This window comes from Silene latifolia, chromosome Y (assembly GCF_048544455.1).
Source record: "Silene latifolia isolate original U9 population chromosome Y, ASM4854445v1, whole genome shotgun sequence".
Taxonomy (NCBI): domain Eukaryota; kingdom Viridiplantae; phylum Streptophyta; class Magnoliopsida; order Caryophyllales; family Caryophyllaceae; genus Silene; species Silene latifolia.
Window position 1 is genome coordinate 292,321,631 of NC_133538.1, and position 23,753 is coordinate 292,345,383.

A 23,753-nucleotide genomic window follows, 5' to 3' on the forward strand; every position below is an offset into this window, starting at 1 on the left:
CCGTCATGGATTTACTCTTGGGCTCCTTCCCAAAAGGCCTCGTACTATTATATTTAGTAGATACTTATAAAGATGATCTTCCATCTTTATTCTACTGATGTGGGACATGGGTTTGCACCCTAACACTTCTCTCTTCAATCTCTCTTAAAATATAAGACTAAATATTATGATATATATACTCATATGAAAGAATTTTTCGTATGGAATTGAATGGTACTCTTTTTATATTTTTTGAACAAATATATTTTTGTAAATATTAAAGTCAAAGGCTTACCTCGTAAATGCAAAACGTCATATATAAAGAAATGGAGGGAGTAAATTTTATTATAAAATTACATTCAATAATTACGGTTATTTGATTCTAAATTTATTAAAAAACTATTTTGATAGAAATTCTAAAATGTAAATAACTACGTTCACTGCGAAAAATGATTTAAATTGAGTATAATTTTCATTATGTTTATTGAAATTTTGATAGGTAGAAATGATTAAAGTGACTGTCTCTTTTACATTTCTGTGAAAAAAATAAACTTAGACCATTTGTCATCTTTTAATTGTTTATATTGAATGAAATAATTCACTTATTATTAGATGGAAAGTAATAGATTTCGTGTATTTACAATTAAATATGTATTTGATGATCTTTGTTAAGAGTTCAAAATGTAATTTGACCAAATAGAATGAAAAGTTACACCATGAATGTTAGTAGCAATTAATAAGTGTAACTCTACAAGTTGACCGAATAGTGCAACATATATTATGCAACATATGGGTAGTTGGGTACTCATGGGCATAGTATTAATATGAGTATATAATTCATTGTATTTCTTCAATTCTTTGCATTTGATTCACATTTACACAATTACACTAAGCAGTGTTGAAAAATTTCATATAAATATTTGATAGATGGAACTCAAAGTATGGAACACATCAAAGTATCACGTAAAAAGAAAATTGGTCCTCAAACTCCTCACAACTCTTTCTTTTGTTTATGTTCTTATTCTGTGTATAGATGAAGATTGAAGATGCAAACCAAGCAATATTAAAGTGTGTATGAAAAGTACAAAGGTAAAAACAAATTCCCTAAATTAAAACTATTACCCTTTTTCTTATATCAAATAACATTTAATCTTATTTTGTATGTTATTCAATGGCAGGTGACAATTGAAGAATTGAATGATTTCTTAACAATGTAAAGATGACTCAATATTGTAGACACGAAATACATGGGTAAGTCAAAATAGTTAACATAAATTTTAGTTTTACAATTGTCATGTGTTTTCATTCATTGTAAAATAAAGCAGATAGCTATCATTTTATTTGCTAACAAATTCTATTATCTTCATTATTCGTAGTTATCACATTTTCAATTTTTTAAATTGCACCAAAAAGGTAATGCAACATCATCTTCAACTTATAAATCCAAAAGAGTAATTTTGAAGATTAACAAATACAATCTTCTATTCACCCATTTCTTCCTTTTTTTATTTTGCACAAGAAATAAGGAAATGAATTTGGACCACAAAAAATACACAACCCCACATCTTATATCTTATATCAATATATAAAATTGGGTTGATAAAGTGTGGATTAGATATTTGTCATCCTCTAATTGGTTTAGCAATAATAAACAAATCAGTCAAAAGACACAAAAAAATTACCTAGGAAATATGTATATATATGATGTATATACATACATTGGATATGTGTATTTATTTGTTGGGTATTGTAAATGTGTCAAAAAAAATTCAAAAGCACAATTTTCAAATCAAACAACCCATAATTAAAGAGTAGTCCAAGAATTTTGATACGGTGAACATGCATCTAATATATTCCTATATATATTCAACGCAGTATTTAATGTAGCTTACCAATTTACGTACGAATATTTGATATGCAATTTAAGTGCTACTAGAATCATTTCCACAACATTTTTTCCCTAATTTCTTCTTGATAAAATGAGAAGGTGGTGTATTTGAGTGAAAGAGAATTTAGCAAATTCAACAACATTACACTTAAAGGTAAACCCAATCTCCTTAAACTTTTTTTTTCTAAACAATATTTTAATTAAGTAAACATCTAATCCTATATATTATTAAATAGCAGGTGGTCCGAAAGACGTCGGTTTGATAAAAAAAAATTGCGGATGACAGAGCAATTTCATAATAATATCAATGTGAATCGATGGTGAAGCCACAAAGCACAAAGGATAATCCTAAGTATCCAAAATAAATTAGATTTTGCAATTGTTAAGGCTTTTTATTCATTGTAATATACTGTAAATTTATAATTGTTATATTTCACATACTATACTCGATTGCCAATGAATATTTGTATATATGAACATAAAAAGTTTTAGTTTCATAATATATACCAATATATGTGTTTATTTCAGATTTTCCATTTCTTTCGGGAAGGCCAAGGAGACTTTTGTATAAAAAGAAAATTTTTCATTTGTAAATTGGATAGAAGTACCCTTTATCACTTGGGTCTGCTAATCTGCCCACAAGACTTTATGTAAAACAAGTAGATGGCTTGGTACAAATAAAGAACAAAATTACCGGTAATTATCATAAATTGTAGATAGAATTATAGTGATTGGAAAAATGCTAATATTTGAATTATTAGAAAACCGTGAAAAAAAATACTTATTTTTTATATTATACTACATTTAAAATTTAATAAGAAATACCATTATCAAGAAAGAGACCACAATTTCTACTTCAAACCTATAGATGCATTTTGAAAATTAATGAATCAAGTAAATAAATTTTCCAAACCAATATTTGAGTATAAAAGAAGTTTCTTTTAGGGAAACATAAAAGTTAGAAAAACTAGGTTTATATCATGTTCTATCAGCCATACAAACCAAGTATAATAGAAAACATGAGCTATATTTTTAAAAATAATCAGTAAATAAAATTTAATAAAAACAATACGGAGTAGTAGATAAATTTATATAAGCTTTAAAATACATTTTAAAAGTATAATAACAAAATATAAAAATTGACTTCGCACGGGATGTTACCTAGTATACTAAGAAAGTTTGGCATGGTAGTTGCGAAGTTGAAACCATGCTTCCAACTATACAGACGAAAATTGTATTGAGCGTTAGGTTGGTAGTGATAGGCCTATAGTTCCGTGCTTGAGCTTAACCCTTACTCATTTTTATAATCATTTTATGCAGTCTGTATGTTGGCTACACTGCTGCTCCACTGTTCATTATTTCCGTGGTCTGGTTCGTTGTCTTCGGACTGTGTCTACTAACGATCTCCCTCTGCCATTGTTGCTGTCGAAGAGAGCCTCTCGGCTATTCAGGAGTAGCCTACGCTGTGTCCCTTGTGCTTCTGATATTTTTCACACTTTCTGCAATGTATGTCTTCCACTCTCTTTGGTAGTACAGTGTTACATCTTCGGAGGTGGCAAAGTTTTGGGTAAGACATTTCTAGTAAGTTATTGTAAGGCGTGATAAGAACTGTAAGGATAGGGGCAAAGTATCAGGTCAATATCCCCTTTGGCATTGAGTCCGGTTAATTATTGAGAAGATCAGGTTTGGTTTGAGTCATTATTGGATCACATCAGTTTGGTTCAGGATCACCATATTTTTCGTGATTTCTCAGGTCGGTTCTCGGTCAATTGTCTGGGTGTTGTCATGCTTGTCCTTATTCTGTATAACTTCTTTGTTTTCAGTATAGGATGCATGCCTTGTTTTGTACACTGGACAAGGAAAGTTTCAGCAGAGCACCACATCCACATTAGAATATCTCGTTAATCAAGCGGATACAACTGTTTGGAAACTTTAAAATGTGTCGGATTATCTTTCGTCAGCCAAGCAGATTGGGATTCAAAATGTATTCTTGCCTTCTAATGTTCAGACTGACATTGACCAAATTGACTCAAAAATCAAAACTTCTGCTGACTTCCTATCCCAGCAGTCTACTGGCACTGCAAATGACATTCGAGATGTATTAGCGTCAATGTAAGTTTCAAGAACCTGAAACTCCGTTTATCATCTTTTAAATAAATGCTTAAGATAAGCAATTAATCAGCTGTCCCTGATTTTCTGGGTGGTTTATGGTGAGAGCGTAAGCAAAGGTTGTACACCAAGAAACGCTCAAGGGATCTTGATATGAAATCTTGAAGAATTTAGCAGTTTAAGGTAGCGATAATAACTAGTAACAATCACCTCTTGTTTTTGTGGCTATTGTGCTGTTCTTGTGCTAGAGAATTATGTCACGAATGGCGACCGGCCCATGAGGCCGTGACAATTAGTTGGTGATGTAGTGACCTCTTAAATGTGGTTTATATAAGGGTAATAGGGGGAATTGATATGATACTCCGTTTATCATACCTCCCCCATTTTAGGCGGAAAATGAGCCAACTTCATCGGATGGTAACAACATTCAAATTTATGTAACGTATTGTAAATTTTGTTATTCGCATGATGTTGAAATTCAATCAGTTGATGATACCCACCTATCATTCATCTATTGTTACTAGTTGGTTGCACCGTGCGCGTTGCGCGCGGTTCTCAAGATATTTCAATTGTTGACGTTTCATGGGCATGTTAGCGTATCCTGATTTGTTTTTACTTTGTATATATTTTTAGTTGTGATTACAGCAAAACTTTTTGGGGTAATATTGTTTTGATTGTTCAATCGATTGCAAATAAGATGACGACCATACGTAAAGATCCCGTATCTATCTTTCTTTGGGGTAATAATGTCGTACTATAACCGCTTTTTTGTTTAGATGGTTAATTTGCTCTACGCCTGCAATTTGATTGATGTTTATATCCTGTTTTTTGGCAAGCTATATTCATTAGGAATGTGGTTATTCTTAGCTATTCAAACTTTGGTAGTATTTATAGAATAATCCGCATTTGAGTCACCCTCTCCCTTGTACTCCTCTTTCTCTCCCCCTCGTGTCCTCAACCACCTCCTCTCATTTCTCCTCATGTGACTCGCCCTTCTCCCTTTACTCCTTCCTACTCTTCGTCTTCCTCCCCTTACCTCACCTTTCTCTCAATCTCTCTCCCCCTCTCCTCCCGCCCTCCTCTTTCTCTCCCCTTTTTTTCTCTAAGCCACCCCATTTTCATCATTGTGGTCCTCCTCATCCCCCTTCCCCTTCCTCATCCTCCCCTGTACCTTAGATGTCTCATATCGTCATCTTTTATATCTTCTATCCCACCTCATCATCCATTTTTTTGTCAAACTACCCTTCCCTTTTTCTCGTACTACTCCTCCATATTTTCCCATATCACCTCCTCATCCTTCCTCTTTTTCTTTTCTCTTATCGTTCACATCCTTCTATATGTTTCCCTCCCTCTCCCCGCCTCCTCTTTTTTCTCCTTATTCTCTAGCTGGACCTCAATTCCTTTTTCCTTCCCCACATCCGCAATCTTCGCCTTCCTCTTCATCTCCTACTACTTGTCCTCCTCTCATGATCTCTTCATCCCCCCCCCCCCCCATTTTCCTCTTTACCTATCTCTTATCTCTTTAACGTTGGCGCTTTCTCATCCTCCTTGCCCCTTTTCCTATTCCTTCTCCACTTCCACGCCTCTTCTTATGTCTCATCCACTAGGTCTCCTATGCATCTTCCAAGAAAATGACATCGTGATAAAGTTTGTCTCAATTAACGTATACATTAACGAAAAGTCCTTCCTACTCCTACCCCTCTCTGTCTCTCTCTCTCTCTCTCTCTCTCTCTCTCCCCCCTGTCACCCTCTTCATCTTTCCAATGTCCTCGCGTCCTCAACCACTTAATTAATTAGAGGACAAGATATTGGAAAATCGACTAAAATGGTTTGGCAGGGTGAGAAGAGACTCATGACGCACCAGTTAGGAGCTCGAGACATGGGGAACACAAAAAACATGGACAAACTTACATGCTATAGTCTTGTAAAACAAGTTCCAGAGGAGATTTAGCAAGTGATCCACCCCTCTTGTTTTAGCTTGTATACCAACGACTGAAAAAAGATGGCTACATTCTTGTAACAAAGGGAAGCAAATAGTTGAGGAGTAGATAAGCTAATAAATTAGAGAAATTTTAGAAATAATTTGGGTATTTAGGGTTATTGAATTGGGGAAACAAAATCAAATGTATTTTGGGTGATTATTGTTATTGTATATGAGGGTAATTTGGGTAATATGAGTAAGTCGTCACTTAAGGAGTCGTAAAATAAGAAAAACAATGCTCAGGACAAAAATAAAGTGGTGATTGGGGAATATACAATGAATGTTGGTTGTTATTTGAAAAAAAAAAAAATATATGGTGTAAATTGTAAGAGTGTCTCAAAAAGTAAGGTAAATAAGTTTATTTTCATACCAAATACGAAATGTTACTATTAGTTTGAATTGTCCCAAAATAAAAGGTATACCAATCATTTGGATTGGATGAAATACATTTACTTTTACCTTACCATTTTTACTTTTATCTCGTTTACTCCTACCAAGCACTCAAAGTACTCAAAGCTTAAGAGAAACATTAAAAAAAGAAATTTCATTCGATACTCTAAATGTCTAAAAAGTCCAAAGAGAATCACGCATTCTAAATGCAATTCTAAAAAAAATTAAAAAAAAGGAAACAAAAGAAAATGGTACTAATTTACAACATAATCGATCTTGTTTGCCAGTGATGGTCTTTACTACTTTGAGACCGAGTTCTATTTGTACGGCTGTTCAACATATGTGAGAGTTCTAATCAAACATATGAACTTGAAATGAATTTAGAGAGTACTCTATTACACAACATAAACAGACAATTAAAAGATGTTACCACTGGCGGGGTAAAAAGAAAACACAACACAACTGTTTATTTTGGAAGAAAAATGCTTATAATCCGTCTTGACCACAGCCCCTGCATTTATTCAGGTTTCCAATAGGACAAAGGCGGAGTTTCAGCACGGCATTGATAAGGCTAAAGTCGTATCACCTAATCAAAATAATTCTTATCTCAGTCTTAACAAAATAGCTAGTGGCAAGAAAGGTATCGAATCCACAGGGAATCCACAGGGAGGCGGTAATATTCACTTTGCTAATATTTAAAGTGTCTTAAAGTAACAATTTTTTTTTTTTTTTGGAAAGTTAAACCTCTCATTAATAAAGATCAATGCCCATTACAACATTGGAATCATCTACCTAAAAAGCTTGAGTAAGACAACCTCAAGGCTTTTTAAGTTATTCAATCCAGTTAATCACATTTGCTTTTTTACTCCTAACATCACAATGGTAAAGTCTACTTTGCACATCACGTTTGACCCTAGTAAATAGTACCTCAGGCCTCCATACATAACCATCCAGTCTGCTAAGGTTTCTTATCTGCCATACATAGTACATTAAGCAGGCCAAAATCATTGCAATCACCTTCTTCCTGCACGCAGCAGGCTGACGCTACTCAACCAGCCATTGAATACAGTTACTGGCAGGTAGACTGATCTTACACCAGTCAGCAACCAGGAGGAGACACTTCTTACTGTATAAACAGTCAAAGAAGAGATGAGGATGGCTCTCTTCTTGACTGCCACACAGAAAAAAATAGTTACTATGAGCAATATTCATTCGAATGAGCCTGTCCTGAGTAAGCAATCTCTGATGAGCTATGAGCCAGCACATAAAAGAATTCTTAGGTAGGATCCATCTATTCAACATCCACGGATACCACTGAACCTGCATCCCATCTGGTTTCAACTTCAAATAACTCTCATGTATGCTATACTTCTCTAACCCATCCCCTGTAAACAAGTAATCTTTAATAATGTACTTAACCTGGCAGATTTTCCTACAGGCCCAACTGCTTCCCATTCTTGGTTTATAATCCATCCAGCCAGTGCTCTTAATATAAACTGCATTCACCCACTTGACCCAAAGATGATCTTTCTTCTGAGCTATCCACCAAGCATATTTACCAATGGTAGCCAAGTTCTAAACATGTAAGTCTTTCAACCCCAGTCCACCATGCTTTTTGGATTGGAAAATGTTCTCCCAAGACACCAAAGCAGGGCTTTCCTTATGATCAGAGCCATGCCAAAGGTAAGCTCTGCAGATAGCCTCAATCTACCTATAACAGTCTTTGGTAGAATAAAGATTCGAGCCCAATAACTATGCAAGGTTTGCAGGACAGCTTTGATCAACACCACCCTCTCTGCATAGGATAGTTTTCTTGAACCCAGACTTCTTATTCTATCCACCACCTTTTCCACTAGACAATTGCAGTCCATCACAGACAACCTTTTAGGGGAGACATTGACCCCTAGATATGTGAAAAGGACTACTCCTCTCTTAATGCCAGAGGCCACCTCAATCTCTTTGATCAGCTGCTCATCAATACCATTACAATAGAGATTGGACTTGCTCTTATTCATGACCAATCTAGTTGCTTTGGAGAAATAATCAAATGCCTTCAACATTAGCTCAATAGAAGTTCTTTCCCTTTTACAAAACAAAATTAAATCGTCAGCAAAACAAAGGTGACACAATTGTATCCTTCTGCAAAGAGGATGGAACCTAAACTTCTCATGCTTCTGAACCACCTTCAGGATTCTGCTTAGATATTCAAGACACATAGTAAAGATAAGGGGGGAGAGGGGGTCCCCTTGTCTTAGCCCCCTCTTTCCTTTAAAGAATCCAAACATTTCACCATTTAAAGACAATGAATAGGAAGGGGTAGATATACACTGCATAATAATTTGAGTAAATGTATTAGGAAACTCCATAGCCAACATCATCTCCTTCACAAAACTCTATTCTATGGAGTCATAAGCTTTCTGTAGATCCAGTTTCATCATGATTCTAGGTGAGCAGCTCTTCCTGTTATAAAGCTTGATCAAGTCTTGACATATAAGGATGTTCCCAACTATGTCTCTGCCCTTAATAAAGGCACTTTGAGAAGCACTAATCACATCAGGCAAGATTTGACCCTAACTAGCACACAAGACCTTTGACACACAAGACCTTTGACAGACCTTTGACCCAATCTAGCACACATCATTCCCTAAAATCCCCCAATTATCCCAGAAAAACTAACTACTATACCCATCTGGTCCAGGGGCCTTTGTCCCTGGAATGCCAAACATAGCATTTTTAACCTCCTCACCAGTTATAAATGCAATCAGCAAATCACAATGCTCCTTAGTTAAAATAGGGCCAGCACAAACAACCCTCTGATTGATGCTACTAACCTCCTTAGACGTGCCTAAGAGAAATTTATAGTACTTCTCAAAGGCAGCCTGTATATCCTTAGGTTTAGTGCACATGTTATTATCCATATCTTTTATTTGAAATACTCTATTCCTAGCCCTTCTTCTCTTAATACGGGCATGGAAATAGGCATTATTATCATCTCCATGTTCCATCCACTCACATTTAGCCTTTTGCCTCAGATATTGATCCCTTGCTTTCCTCAATTCAGTGAGCTCTGTGGCACATTCTTTCTCAGACAAGCATAATTCTTCATTGAGAGGATCCTGCACCAACATAGTTTGAAACTGATTCAGAGCTAATTCAGCTATGTGGGTGAGGTTTTCAATATCCCCAAATTGCTCCTTATTCAACTTCTTGAGGTCAGGTTTCAAACTTTTCAATTTTTGTACAACTCTAAATATAGGAGTCCCCTTCCACTCTCTATGCCAACCAGTACTGACAATATTATCATAGTTAGGTGTCAAGGACCACATGTTGAAGTACTTAAAAGGTTTGCCTCTTCTATGTATCTCCCCCTCAAAATGAATAAGACCAGGGCAATGGTCAAATAGACCTTCAGGGAGAAAATGCACATAGCTATCAGGGAAGCAGTCCATCCAATCCACATTTATCAGCATCCTATCCAGTCTACTACAAACCTTAGTCCCATGTTCATGCTTATTCGTCCAAATATAGAAAGCACCTTTAGCACTAAGGTCTTCCAACTGACAGTCATGAACCACCTGTACCAAGGGCCTCATCTCAGCATTGGTTATAGAAGCCCCTCCAATTCTCTCATTTCTGGCCATGATTGCTTTGAAATCACCACCTACAATCCAAGGCCCTCTCACAGTAGCATGATATTGTCTCAGGCTAGCCCATAAAGGTTCCCTTTCAGCTTGTTTGTTTAAACCATAGACTACAGTAAACCAGAAAGTTTGCTTCCTTGTTTTATCAATCACTTTAGTATGAATACTTTGGATAATAATGTCATACACCTCAACATCAAAAGAACTAGGATCCCAAATGAGCCAAATTCTCCCCCCTTATGTAGGCTAGAATTAGTACAAATGGACCAGGTATCACACTAGTTAACTGTAATACTATGGATTTTTATAAGCTAAGTACTCGACCGAGTAGAGCCTACTCGGCCGAGTAGTGTCAAGAGTGTAGTCTGTTTGGGTTCTGCCGAGGAATACTCGGCCGAGTATAGTGAATACTCGACCGAGTATACACTTTACTCGACCGAGTATCCGGTCTGGCGAGTAATATTTCAGCGGTTGATGCGGGAGTGTTTAGGGTTATTTAATATTGAAAGTCAGTTTCTAAACGTCATTTATAACCCTAAACATTTTACGATTTATCTAATCACTCCCTAATCCTCCACTGTGTGGGCAATCGTCGTAGTCCTTGCGTTCAATCTTTCATTCTTACGCCGGTAAGTCTTTATCCCTATGTTGTTGATGATTAATTCTAGGGTTTGTCTTTATTCTTTGAATTGGGGGAAATGGGGTTTTGCAGTTAGTGATTAGAATTATATGATTGTTGTTGTAGGTGACGATGTGGTAATTGTTATGCATTTGTATGGTTGATTGCAGCGTAAGCGGATTGCGAAAAAGGTAGAGTTTCCCTACTCAGTTACTGTTAATTGATTTAAGACTGTGCTTGTGTTGTAATTGTTGCTATCTGCTGATCATCGGAGTATGGGTGTTGTGATGACGGTGGTGATGTGGTTGTGTTATGACGGTTGTGGTGTTGTGACAGCTGTGATGCTGTGGTGTTGTGTGATTGTGGTGGAGTCACTTGCGGGAGTGGCTTCACACCCTAGTTCGCCCTCCGTGGAACCCGTCACGGGAGGGGATGTGCACAATTAAGGGACAGGGATTGTTAGTCGCTCGTTGGTGAGCCGGACTTGGTGGGGATGGGCTGCGGTCACCCACTGGCGGAGTGGATTACCTGTTGCGATGGGTAATCTGGCAGGGCTACACACTTCGGTGTGTAATCGGTTACTATGGAGGATAATCAGTCGGTTACATTTTTTGTTTGTCTTACATTGATTGAATGGTACTGACCCCGTTGTTGTTGTTTTGTAAAACCTGCGGTGATCCATTCGGGGATGGTGAGCAGACTTGACAGGTATTACATTTGGTGAGCTTGGGCGGTCATGGGGAAGTCGTTATCACCAGTTGTAGTGTCACAGTCACGAGTTTAGCTATGATTTTGTAGTTGTCCTCAGTTGTATTTACTTTATTGGTTTTGGTTTGGAATTGAATTGTTGTAAACATTAATACCTTACAGTACTTCTAATAAATGTGTTTAGGACGGACGCTTTTGATATATACTAACCTCGGGCAACCGAGATGGTAACAGCCTTTCATGCTTGGGTAGTCCTGGTAAGGTACCTTGGTATGAGGGGTTGTTACAAAGTGGTATCAGAGCCGAAGATTCTGACATCTAAAACTAATGAACCCAATGAACTTAGGGAGTCTAAATAAAATGAACTCGGGGAGAGTTGTTTGGAGCTACCGCAAAGACTTGGGAGACGTCCCGAAGTCGCATTTAGGCCCTTACGATCTCAAGCCGGACACATGGGGGGAAACTGTCGTATGTTTGAGTCATCTGTATTTGATATCTATAGTTTGAATCTTGTGCATGGTTGGATGAAATGATGAAAGAAGTGGGATGTGATAGTTGTTGAAAGATGTATCGAGGATTGTTGATGTTAAACTTTGAGCATGAATATGTTGGCATGTTAAGTGTTGGAGCATGGTAAAATATGAAAGGTGAATTATGAATCTGTATCTGATTGATATTGAGTATGAAGAATGTGATCAAGTTATCTGTTTAATACAATGTTGAGCATGAAGTATGGTAGTGGTACATGTGCATATGAACATGATGATTTTAATGCTTGATTGTTGGTAGAAACATGTGATTAAGGTCATGCGTCTATATATGTAAATGTCGTGTTTAATTTTAATGTGAGTATGATAAATGTTCAACTATGTACCGGTTTTTAGAAGTATTGAATTGTTATTATTGCCTTATGTATGTTCAAGTTGTTTTGGCTTAGGAAACTTGATTTGTATAAAGAACGATTACGGAAGGGTTGTCTTAAAACTGTCATAAGTCGAGTTCTAGAAATTATATTGCTGTAATTCCAAGTTGAGGTGATAGCTTGTCTTCTTACGATTCTGACGATAGGTCACACGTCCAAAATGACCAAGTAACGAGTGAGATATGACTGTTTTACGAAAACTGGACGGTCTTGAGAAGCTGTTGATACTCGACCGAGTAGTCCCTACTCGGTCGAGTATCTTTTATACTCGACCGAGTATTCCATATTCGGCCGAGTAATCTCTCTGTGATAATACTGTTTAGCGTCTAGAGTCCTGAACTCGGCCGAGTAGTCTCATACTCGATCGAGTAAGGTCTACTCGGCCGAGTATTCCCAATACTCGACCGAGTAATCCTTCTACGACAATTGAGTTAGCTTCTGGAGTCGAAAACTCGACCGAGTAATATAGTTACTCGACCGAGTACCTTGTACTCGACCTAGTATGTTATGTACTCGACCGAGTACCTTATTGGGCGGCCACTTTGAGTCGGTGGCTATGTTCTTACTTTTGTTTTGAGCCGGTGGCTATGTTTTTACATTGTTTTGAGTCGTAGGGTATCTACACATGTATGTTTTGAGTCTTAACGCATTCTTTTATATGTGAGACGGTCTTGATACGTAAGTTACCAAATGCTATGATAGGGAGAATGCCGGCTTATGAGGGACATGTGTTGGATAAGGAAGACATGTGAGAGATAGTGGAAAAAGAAAAAGGAAGAATGTGAGCTAATTGAGGCAAAGAGCATGTTTTGTGAGATATGGTGAGTGATATAGTCGTGTGTTGAGTAATATAAAAGTAAGTATATATGAGCAAGGGTGATGTGGGTGTAAAGAAACATGAGAAAAAAAAGATTGAGATGAGGGATAAGAATAGTGATATAGTGGTATGTGTAAGGATTTATGGAGGGAGACAGTTAGGATTGTGTTGGTTAAGGATATATGTGGGAAAATGTCGTTATAGAGGGATGAAAACAAATGGTGTATAGTGAGATCGAGTTATGCCGCGATGGGTAGATAGTGGTCGAATTTGGGAATTGGTGTTATCAAGAGGTGAAACTAACGTGTGATTTCCTTGGGCAATTAACGGTATAAAATGAATTTTGATTTCTAGAGATGTAAAAAAAGAGATGCAATTGTTTGAACAAATAAACCTTGATTCTATGGATGGATTGGTGACAAGGGTGAGTGATAGCATAATAAGAGAATATTTATGGTAAGAAAGAGTTAGATGATATCGATATGAAATAATGAGATGTGAGTTTTGGAGTAATGAGAGGGTAACCGGAGCATTAAAGAGGTAGGTAAGAAGTAATAAGGAGTTGAGTGGTTAATTGCTTTTGTCGAGTGTAAAAAGAAAAGAATGAGGGGAGTAAAACTAAGAAAATGTTCACCAGAGTTATGTGATATAAAGTAAGGAATCGTCGAGATGTATGATACTAGCATGAGGATTTGAGTTAATGGTTATATAAGAGTTTCAGAACAACATTTTTAGTCAGGAGTTTCGAGGAATTAAGTAAAGTAAAAGTTGGGTAGAGAATTTGCACGATATGAAATCTTGGTGGTGAATCGGGTAATAATACAATTAAGAATAGTATTGGGAAGAACGTTGAGGTAATTTTGTTGATGGATTTGATGTTCGTTATTAGTGATGTTAACCAAAGTTAGGAATGAAATCGTGATGTTTAGAAATGAATGTAAGAGGTTGATGTCTGGACAATGGTAGTGTTATCGTTTGTGACTAGTGGTTAAGGGTGATGGTATATTATTAGAAAGGTAGCAATTCTAAAGAGGTTGATTTTGTAGAGACCAGGTTGATATGTGTAGTTGTGAGAGAGCATAAGATGTGGTTATATGAGGCGGTTGTTAGTAGTTGAGTATTAATGGTATGGTTACATTTGGCATGGGGTGATGGATATGCGAATAGGAGAATGTGTTATGAGGGGCATACGAGTTAAACTCAAGGGAGAGGTAACCTTTATCGGGGGTTAACTTACGTGATCAGGATTGACTAGTTGGATGTGATTATGGGTCTATGATATGTGTAAACGTTTGTGTGAGGTTCTGACCTCACAATAAGTGGTATGGTGTGATAGTTATAAAGTTGTTATATGAATGTTTTGTAATTTATGTTTGGTACGGTATACTAATGGAATGAGGTTCAAAAGGTAATAATTTGATTGATCTGGCATGGATAGTTAAAATTGTATGTGTATTGATGATACATGTTTATTCCGTGAAATGGTAAGAATGATGTTCATGAGATTCTTGTCAGTTTCTCCCGTATAATATGTTGTGTTATAATCTAGTAAAACGGTTTTGAATGAGTTTTCTTGTTCGAAATGTCATACTGAGTCAGTGTTTATGGGAATTATATGTGATTGTGATGTTAATCGATGTGGTTGTTGTGCCTCGAGTGGTGATCCGGGCATGGTACTTCATGTTGTGATGCGGACATTTTCGCACTACGGTGCGGCTGTTGGTGGCGGTATTACGATGCCGTCACCGGTTGTGGTGGAGTAGGTGAGATGATTATGATACGAGTTTTCGAAAGTGCATACCAGTTAAACATAGATTGTTGTTTTGTTTGCTGCTGTTCCTTTTGAGTTTTGGTTGAACATGTAGACTGTTGTTTTGTTTGTTGATGTTTCTTACGATTTGAGTTTGGGAATGAGGGTAGAGTATGATATGAAAGAGAGTTGTATAGGTTTTCGTTGTTGTCATGGTATAGTGATATTCTGTTGATGGGACGCAGTTGTGCGATGTTGTTACAGTAATTTTGATCTTGTTTTAAGATGAGGCATCGGTAGTCATAGTCATGACAAGTGATTCGTGGAATATGTATTGTAATGATCTGAAAGCGGCAGGTGGTTCATAATCTTTTGTTGAGATAGTGAGTGCAGGACTTTGGGAATTGTGTCATGTTAAGTTATGTATGAGTTTTGCGGTAATGAAAGAAAAGAACTAGAGGATCTAGTGTGAGTGTACGTAACAAGTGTGAAGTGTGAGTTATGCTTTTGGTGATATGAGTTTTATATAGTTTATATAGAAAGGTGTGTCATGTTGCGGTAATGTGGAAGAGTTGAAGTCTTGGGTTAAGTTAAAGATTTTGAGGTATAGGTTAGGGGGTGTGACGAGTGAATTGAAGGATGAGAGTTGTTTAAGGAAGAGAGCCTAAGATATATGCATGGCGTATTCGATTATAAGTGGTTATCTTTGACTTGCGGTGGTGATGGGGATAATGAGGAAATATAGCTAGGATTTAGCATTAGTGAGTTACGAGGACGTAACATTTATCTTAAGAGGAGTAGGATGCGATAAAAGAGATTTTGATGGTTGTGCATATGGTAGTATAATTGGAAGTAGAGTGTTGGTGTATCATAAAGGACGGATATTTGTTTTTATTTTATTAAATGTCATGACCGTGCTTGTAGTAACGTAGTTCGATGTTTAGGAATGAGAGAATATTTCAATAGTGTTGACAGTTGAATGATGATGAGTATGAGTCCGATAGTTTTGTCAGTTGGAAGATGCTGTTTATGTGTTTGAGTAAACTTCGAGGACGAAGTTCGTTTTAAGGATGGTAGAATGTAACATTCCGTTTTGATGGTTGATCTTCTTTTTTGGATTGAGTGCTATTGAGTGTTATGGAAGTGGGACATGGTTGGCAACATTATATTGTGGTTATTTGGTAATGTTATGGAGTCAGTATTGGGAGCCTATGCTATAGTTGAGACGATATCGTGAGCCATGTTGTGGAAGGAAGAGTGGTTGATGGAGTTAGTGTTAAGTGTCCATGTTTTATAGGTTGGGTTGGAACTTCGGGGACGAAGTTCTTTTTAAGGGAGGAAGACTGTAATACTACGGATTTTTATAAGCTAAGTACTCGACCGAGTAGAGCCTATTCGGCCGAGTAGTGTCAAGAGTGTAGTCTGTTTGGGTTCTGCCGAGAAATACTCGGCCGAGTATAGTGAATACTCGACCGAGTAGAGGATACTCGGCCGAGTATACACTTTACTCGACCGAGTATCCGGTCTGGCGAGTAATATTTCAGTGGTTGATGCGGGAGTGTTTAGGGTTATTTAATATTGAAAGTCAGTTTCTAAACGTCATTTACAACCCTAAACATTTTACGATTTCTCTAATCACTCCCTAATCCTCCACTGTGTGGGCAATCGTCGTAGTCCTTGCGTTCAATCTTTCATTCTTTCGCCGGTAAGTCTTTATCCCTATGTTGTTGATGATTAATTCTAGGTTTTGTCTTTATTCTTTGAATTGGGGGAAATGGGGTTTTGCAGTTAGTGATTAGAATTACATGATTGTTGTTGTAGGTGACGATGTGGTAATTGTTATGCATTTGTATGGTTGATTGCAGCGTAAGCGGATTGCGAAAAAGGTAGGGTTTCCCTTACTCAGTTACTGTTAATTGATTTAAGACTGTGCTTGTGTTGTAATTGTTGCTATCTGCTGATCATCGGAGTATGGGTGTTGTGATGACGGTGGTGATGTGGTTGTGTTGTGACGGTTGTGGTGTTGTGACAATTTGTGTGATCTTTGTGGTGTTGTGTGATTGTGGTGGAGTCACTTGCGGGAGTGGCTTCACACACTAGTTCGCCCTCCGTGGAACCCGTCACGAGAGGGGATGTGCACATTAAGGGACAGGGATTGTTAGTCGCTCGTTGATGAGCTGGACTTGGTGAGGATGGGCTGCGGTCACCCACTGGCGGAGTGGATTACCTGTTGCGATGGGTAATATGGCAGGGCTACACACTTCGGTGTGTAGTCGGTTACTATGGAGGATAATCAGTCGGTTACATTGTTTGTTTGTCTTACATTGATTGAATGGTACTGACCCTGTTGTTGTTGTTTTGTAAAACCTGCGGTGATCCATTCGGGGATGGTGAGCAGATTTGACAGGTATTGCATTTGGTGAGCTTGGGCGATCATGGGGAAGTCGTCATCACCAGTTGTAGTGTCACAGTCACGAGTTTAGCTATGATTTTGTAGTTGTCCTCAGTTGTATTCACTTTATTGGTTTTGGTTTGGAATTGGATTGTTGTAAACATTAATACTTTACAGTAATTCTAATAAATGTGTTTAGGACGGACGCTTTTGATATATACTAACCTCCGGCAACCGAGATGGTAACAGCCTTTCATGCTTGGGTAGTCTTGGTAAGGTACCTTGGTATGAGGGGGTGTTACATTAACCCTAACTTTATTCCAATTATTACTCTTAATCTTAGTTTCTAACAGACCAAATAAACCCACTTTATTTAAATGTAAAAATCTCTTTATTTCTTGTTGTTTATTTGGGTTATTCAATCCTCTAATATTCCAAATGCCACAACTACCCATATTCAGAGCTTGCCTTACTGGATTCACCCTTCTCCAGAGTCATATACTCTAGCAACCCAACTCTAGCCTTGTGCATTGAATTAGACAGTGCCTCCATAAAGGACACACCACCAGGAGTAAATCGTTTTCCCCATTCTCATTCCTCATAATCCTAGATATAAACCGTCTAGGCAAGGAACTCTCCACCACAGGTGTGCTAACCATTACTGGGGTCATAACCACCTCAGGTTGAGAAGGAGTTTTCTGTGTAGGTTTTGCCACATGGGTCTTTTGAGTAGTCCTCTTAACATGAACATTTTTTGGTTCCTGCATAGAAGTCTTCTTCACTACTCCCTTAGGCCTCCACACTTTCTGACCCACTTGTTTAGTCCCTCCACCCTTTCGCAATTCTCAGCTAAATGGCCCAATCCCTTACATTTAGTACATGACAGAGGAAGCCAATCATATACCACCTTAATGGTCTGAGATTTGTCAGTTTCGTCCAAGAAATTAAGCACGGTAGGGAAGGATTGATCAATGTCAACTTCAACCATAATACGAGCAAAGCCTAAAAAGTTTTTATGGAAAGTGGATTCATCACATTTAATAAATTTACCCACTCCACTGGACAGCTTTTTAAGACACTCAATTCCCCATAATTTCACATCTAAGTCATACAATTTCATCCATAATGGTATTCGTTTAACTTCATGCTTCACCAACTGCATCTCAGGATGCCATTCCTTGATAATTACCGGCTTATTATCAAAGATTAAATGACCATTATTAAGAACAAATTGTTGTTGATCCTTAGATTTAAATCAAAGCAGAAATATACCGTTAGGCATGAAAGAAATTTTATCAATCCCCTGAGCTTGCCACACCCTATTAACAAATCATGTGAGAACAGAGCTCGGTGGATTCGCGCCCAAGATGTAGCATACAACGGAAGTAGACCAGAACTTGATTTCACCTGCAACATCTTCCTTGGTGATTTGAATCAACGGCGTCACCGTTGGTTGTTCTGGTCCTTCCTCCGCAGGTTCCTCTTGAACTAGTTCTTAATCCTCCTGTATAACTTCTAGGTCCAATTCCAGCTCCTGAGATGAAAACTGTAATTGATGATGATGCGTTTTCCCGTTATTATTATAGAGAACAGTAAAATCAACTTGTTTTTGTGAGTTTTGTGAATTTTTTTTGAACGGAATTTGGAGATTTCTGATGATTTTTAGTTGTTTTTTTTATCTAGCCATTGCTTGAACAAAAAGCTAACTAATTCTCTATATTTTTCTCTCTCTAAATTTCTCTCTCTTCATTTTTTTTCTGCTCAACTCTACAATATTCTATAAGTAACAATTTCTTGGGGGTTTGTTTTGTTTGTTTTCTAACAACTAATAGCAAGTGAAATTAAGATGTATAACAAGAATATTAAGAAGTTTAGGATTCCGGTTCACTTGGTCAATTATACAGGGTGTATCTTTATCAATTAGTAGGTTAATCAAACTATCTAAAGTTACAAGATTGATTAATTCTATTATGCCCTTTATATTAAGTCTAACATGCAATCGCTATAATTAAGCACAATCTATCTGATTATCGCAGCCTATATTAATCCTAACCCAGTCGGTGAGAGTATTAATTTGCTACACCAATTATAGACTCAGGCCTTAAATCATATAACTAGAATAAGAACAATAATCAAACGATAGTTTATACGATATTACTAACAATCAATTAATAACCCCCCATTCTAATCAACCTAGATCCCCTTTATCCTAGAAAAATGATTTAGCTACTCATATTAAATTGATTAACAACAATAAATATAGATGAAAGCATGATTGAAGACATAAAATAATAACAATGAATTAAAAGCATAAACTTGAATAATAATTAATGAAGAATGATTAAATACCTTAACAATTAATGAGGAAAGATTAAAGATCCAAAAGTATGCTAGCCAACCGATTTTAAGAGTATTTGTTGTATGAAAGTTGTAAAAAGCGTAACCTCATTGTTCTCACGAGTTTAGAATATATATTACAAATAAGACGTGTTTTAGGAAAACACGGAAAATAATCAAACAGAAGGATCCTCGATCGAGCCTGTGGCTACTCAATCGAGGACAGTTACTCGATCGAGCCTATGGCTACTCGATCGAGGAACCAGGTGCTTCAGCTTCATCTTTGTCTTAACTTCTCTTTTTGTCTTCAAGTCTCCTCGTTTCCCGTGCCATGACTCGTGTATTCCGCTATGCCATATCCGTAATGCTCATCTTTACTATTCACCTCGTAATGCGTCATTTCTGCATTAAGACATAAATTAGCGGCAGTATCGACATTTCACTAATAAAGGCATATAAATGACATAATAGGCACGGAAACGGTATCAAAAACAACATGAAAGGAGTTATAAAAGTGTGTATAAAAGTGATACATCAAACTCCCCAAACTAAACCTTTGTTTGTCCCTAAGCAAAGCAATCACACCATATAAAACACAAACATACAAATGGTGAATGAATAACTCAGAGCTAATGTCGAAGCACATACAAATCCCAAGCTATACATATCTATAACAAAGTGATGACCAAAAATTGTGCCAATAAAACAAATTCAAAGGCACGAGTAATAGAAGAACGCAGGTCAAGTCAAGATGTGACATGATACCGTGACTCAGCCAAATACTTTTCATTCTTGCAAGACAAATTAGTTGGACTCTCGTGGTTTCACTCATGCACTTATAAGGGGTAAGATATATGTGATATAGAAAGAATTAAGACACTCACTCAACTTATGAAACATGCATGCAATCTAATGTGATAGAAATTTCTCCAACTAGTACGCATTCACAATAAAGATTAAAGTACATATATCAAGGACAATAGGTTGGCAAATGGGCAAGGGTATTGAAGTGGTTTGTGCCGAAACACGTATGGATATGTGAGGCTAAAACGGTAGTCGCAGCGCTAAACCAATATCCAATTCTAATAATGATAATCATAACCATACCAACTAGAGAAATCATCTCAACTTTGACAACATACGAGAGAATATGAAAGACTCTCCAAAAATGCATTAGACTCTAGTAAACACCACTTATAATCTCCTAACAAAACCGAATGAAGCAATTATTTTTCTTTTTCTTTCTTTTTCTCTTTTCTTTTTTTTTTTAGGATTTTTTCGTTTTTTTTTGCTTCATAATTTTTTTTTCCAGCATAAGAGATCAACACAATTACTTAAAAAATAAAAGCTACCACCCACATGACATAAAAGTCCCAATCCCAACCAAAGTAGCTAAAATAACATGAGACTCAAGCAACTGCGACTGTCCCGAAAAGGTAGGCAAATTCTAGATTGTAGCTATGAAAATAGGATATGAAATGGCTACAAGGTTCAAACGGACTAACAAAACAAGGTAATGTATGGCTTATTTGAACGGTAAGAACCGCCTTTCCTCATGTACTTAATCATATGAACGCGCAAAAAGTTAAGAAGCTAATGTCACACTTATGCAATTGGATATTACACATTCCACAAGGAGATCACATTCTTTAGCCTAATTGACAATGAGACCAGTTTATTAATGTTCCTAGCCTAGGAAGCTCTATAGACCTCAGAAATTTAAGTGGTTTACCAACATAATATTGTCAAATTTACTCAGCATAAGGCATATTATTACGGTCAAGACTTGAGTTATGAGCTTTGTTTTTCATAAATAACATGTCAAAACAATGTACATGGACAACTTAAATGAGATTCAAATGCAAAGACAAGGCAAATTATCATCATTGTTAAACAATTCACCAAAACTCGACTTAAAATAAAGAAGAACATGTTTTTGTGTTTTATAAATTTTTCAATTTTTTTTTGGATTTTTCATTTAAAACACACAACATAAATAAAGCACACAACTGAAAGTAAATCAGACAACAGAAATAAATATACTCCCCCAAACCTAAATGTCATAGTGTCCACATTGTGACGCTAACAACACAACAATCACAAAAATCCAACAACAGTAGCCTATAGGACACTACTAACAAAGAAAAAGGGGAAATAACTAGCTAACTAAAGATAATAAAATAAAAAGAAAGTACAAAGAAGTATAGTACCAGCTCCAAAGTAAGGGATGTAGGGATGTAGTGACCAACTGTTACTACTGGGCAGCTCCATCACCATCATCAATGCCACCATGGACGGCCTCATTGTACCCATCAATCTCCTCGAACATGGCCTCCAACTATGGATCAGGAACACGACCACCACGTCGACCACGACCTCTAGCACGACCATCTCTAGCACTGACAGCTGCCCCAGAAGTAGAAGCTGCAAACTGGCCTAACTGCCCTCTCTGAGAAAGAGGGACCCCAACATCCTCAGAAAACACACTGGAAGGCTGACTAGGCCGAATGAGAGTGTAGAATGGTCGACCCAGAGCACCAAACTCCCGACTAAACTGCCCATACTCCGCAAGATTAACACTATAGATATGGAAAACCCGACTCTCATCTCCAGGAGTAGTGTAGAAACTCGGAACAGTGTCAGTGTACTGACCTCCCCCAGAAATAGTAATAGCATCCATCTGCTCCCACAACCGCCTCTGTGTCAAGGTAGTGTTTATCCCCTCGTGCATCCTCACTTCCCTCTCAATAGCTGGGTCAAAATGATAACCGTAATGGGAAGTAGAGGCAAAAGTAGAAGCAGAAGGCTGTGACTGGTAAGAACCAGGTAAGTTGGTAGGGAGTCGATGGTGCGGCCTACGGCGCCCTCCAGTGGTAGTGGTGGTGCTGGATGAAGGTAAAGTGACCAGGAGCTCATCAGGAATCAAATAAGTACAGGGTGTAGGTCTCTCCTCAGACTCATCCTCCTCTAAAGTAGAAATAGCTGGCAACTTAGCATTAGGCAACAACATATAATAATTACCCCTCACCCTCCAGTAATCATCGGTACCCCCCAAGAATATCAATGTAGGAGATACCATAACGCAAGTAGTTGTCATCCACCAAGGGCTCATGATCCTGCATTGGCTCGTAAGGAGTCTCACCCTGAAAATCGCACAAACGGTGTGCAATCCTAGTAACAATAGCCCCACAATCTAAATTCGCATACTTCCCAGTCATACGGTCTAAGGCTTGGCAAACAAGGGCCGGTGGACCAGGGGCGGACTCAGGATTTTTGTTTAAGGGGGGCACCAAATTATTTTTTAACAAATTGTCTTCCATTTTACTTCGTATAAAGCACTTTTTAGATATTAACACAATTTACTTAAGTAGTAAACATTAAACACTAGTGGCTCATTGGTTCAAACATTGACATGCTATATTGAAGGTCTTGGGTTCGAATCTTGTTGGAAACAAATTTTTGGCTAAAGAAACTATTTGCAATGAGTAGACTATGGCGATGGGCTACGACCTCAGGTCCAAAAATACACTAAAAAGCTTCATATAGCAAAATGCTTGTTGGGGGAGTCGAACCCTGGACGCCCAGCTATACATTCAATTCTTCTACCAACTGTGCTACAACAATTGTCTGTCAATATTCTGCACATATAAATATATATTCTTGAACTTTCATGGTGGGCACTTGCCCACCCAGGCCCCCTAGATCCGCCCTTGCGGTGGACTGAACTGGAAGGTCTCTTCCTTATAAGGGTTCAAGTAGCTAGCTAGAATCAACACCTCTAAGGACTGAGCCTTACTCCTGTCATGCCTCCCAAATAACAAATAACTCAAAAACCTCAAAAATAGCCTAAGGCAAAAATGTTGCACATCAAGCAGGGCCATAGAGCTAACATCTGCGTCAGCAAAACCAGTAAACAAAGGAAAGTATCTAACAACAAATAAACCAGCAACATTATACAAATCACCATCAGAATGCTTATCAAGGCCCAAATATTCAGAAATTTGATCAAAGGTCAGAGAACGCTCCTCATTTAACAACCTAAACCGAATCAAGTGGTCTTGTGGTAGATAAACAAATGAGCTAATAAATTCAAGTGTTAAAGCACGATAAGAGAGTTCATGCAAAAGAAATAGACCTTCTAACCCAATTTGATAGAACATATCATACATGGCCGTCTCTATACCCAAAGTACGCAATGTCTTACGATCCACACACCTAGT

At 37.5% G+C, this 23,753-nt stretch overlaps 3 protein-coding genes across 3 annotated transcripts; all 3 read right to left on the reverse strand.

The window, feature by feature from the left end:
• Nucleotides 1-7,939: 7,939 nt before the first annotated feature.
• LOC141630930 (uncharacterized) lies at nt 7,940-8,563 on the reverse strand. Its single transcript, XM_074443667.1, has one exon. The coding sequence runs from the start codon at nt 8,561-8,563 to the stop codon at nt 7,940-7,942; it is 624 nt and encodes a 207-aa protein (XP_074299768.1).
• A 456-nt stretch (nt 8,564-9,019) lies between these two features.
• LOC141630931 (uncharacterized) lies at nt 9,020-9,988 on the reverse strand. Its single transcript, XM_074443668.1, has one exon. The coding sequence runs from the start codon at nt 9,986-9,988 to the stop codon at nt 9,020-9,022; it is 969 nt and encodes a 322-aa protein (XP_074299769.1).
• A 7,989-nt stretch (nt 9,989-17,977) lies between these two features.
• Nucleotides 17,978-19,933, reverse strand: LOC141630932 (uncharacterized). Its single transcript, XM_074443669.1, has 2 exons — nt 19,919-19,933; nt 17,978-18,439 (listed from the first exon to the last, which is right to left on the reverse strand). Exons 1-2 carry the CDS (start codon nt 19,931-19,933, stop codon nt 17,978-17,980), a joined length of 477 nt encoding a protein of 158 aa, XP_074299770.1.
• Between the last annotated feature and the right edge of the window lie 3,820 nt (nt 19,934-23,753).

Coding starts and splice junctions, on each gene's coding strand:
- LOC141630930 (XM_074443667.1), bottom strand. CDS start 8,563: ATGTGTCTTGAATATCTAAGCAGAATCCTGAAGGTGGTTCAGAAGCAT.
- LOC141630931 (XM_074443668.1), bottom strand. CDS start 9,988: ATGGCCAGAAATGAGAGAATTGGAGGGGCTTCTATAACCAATGCTGAG.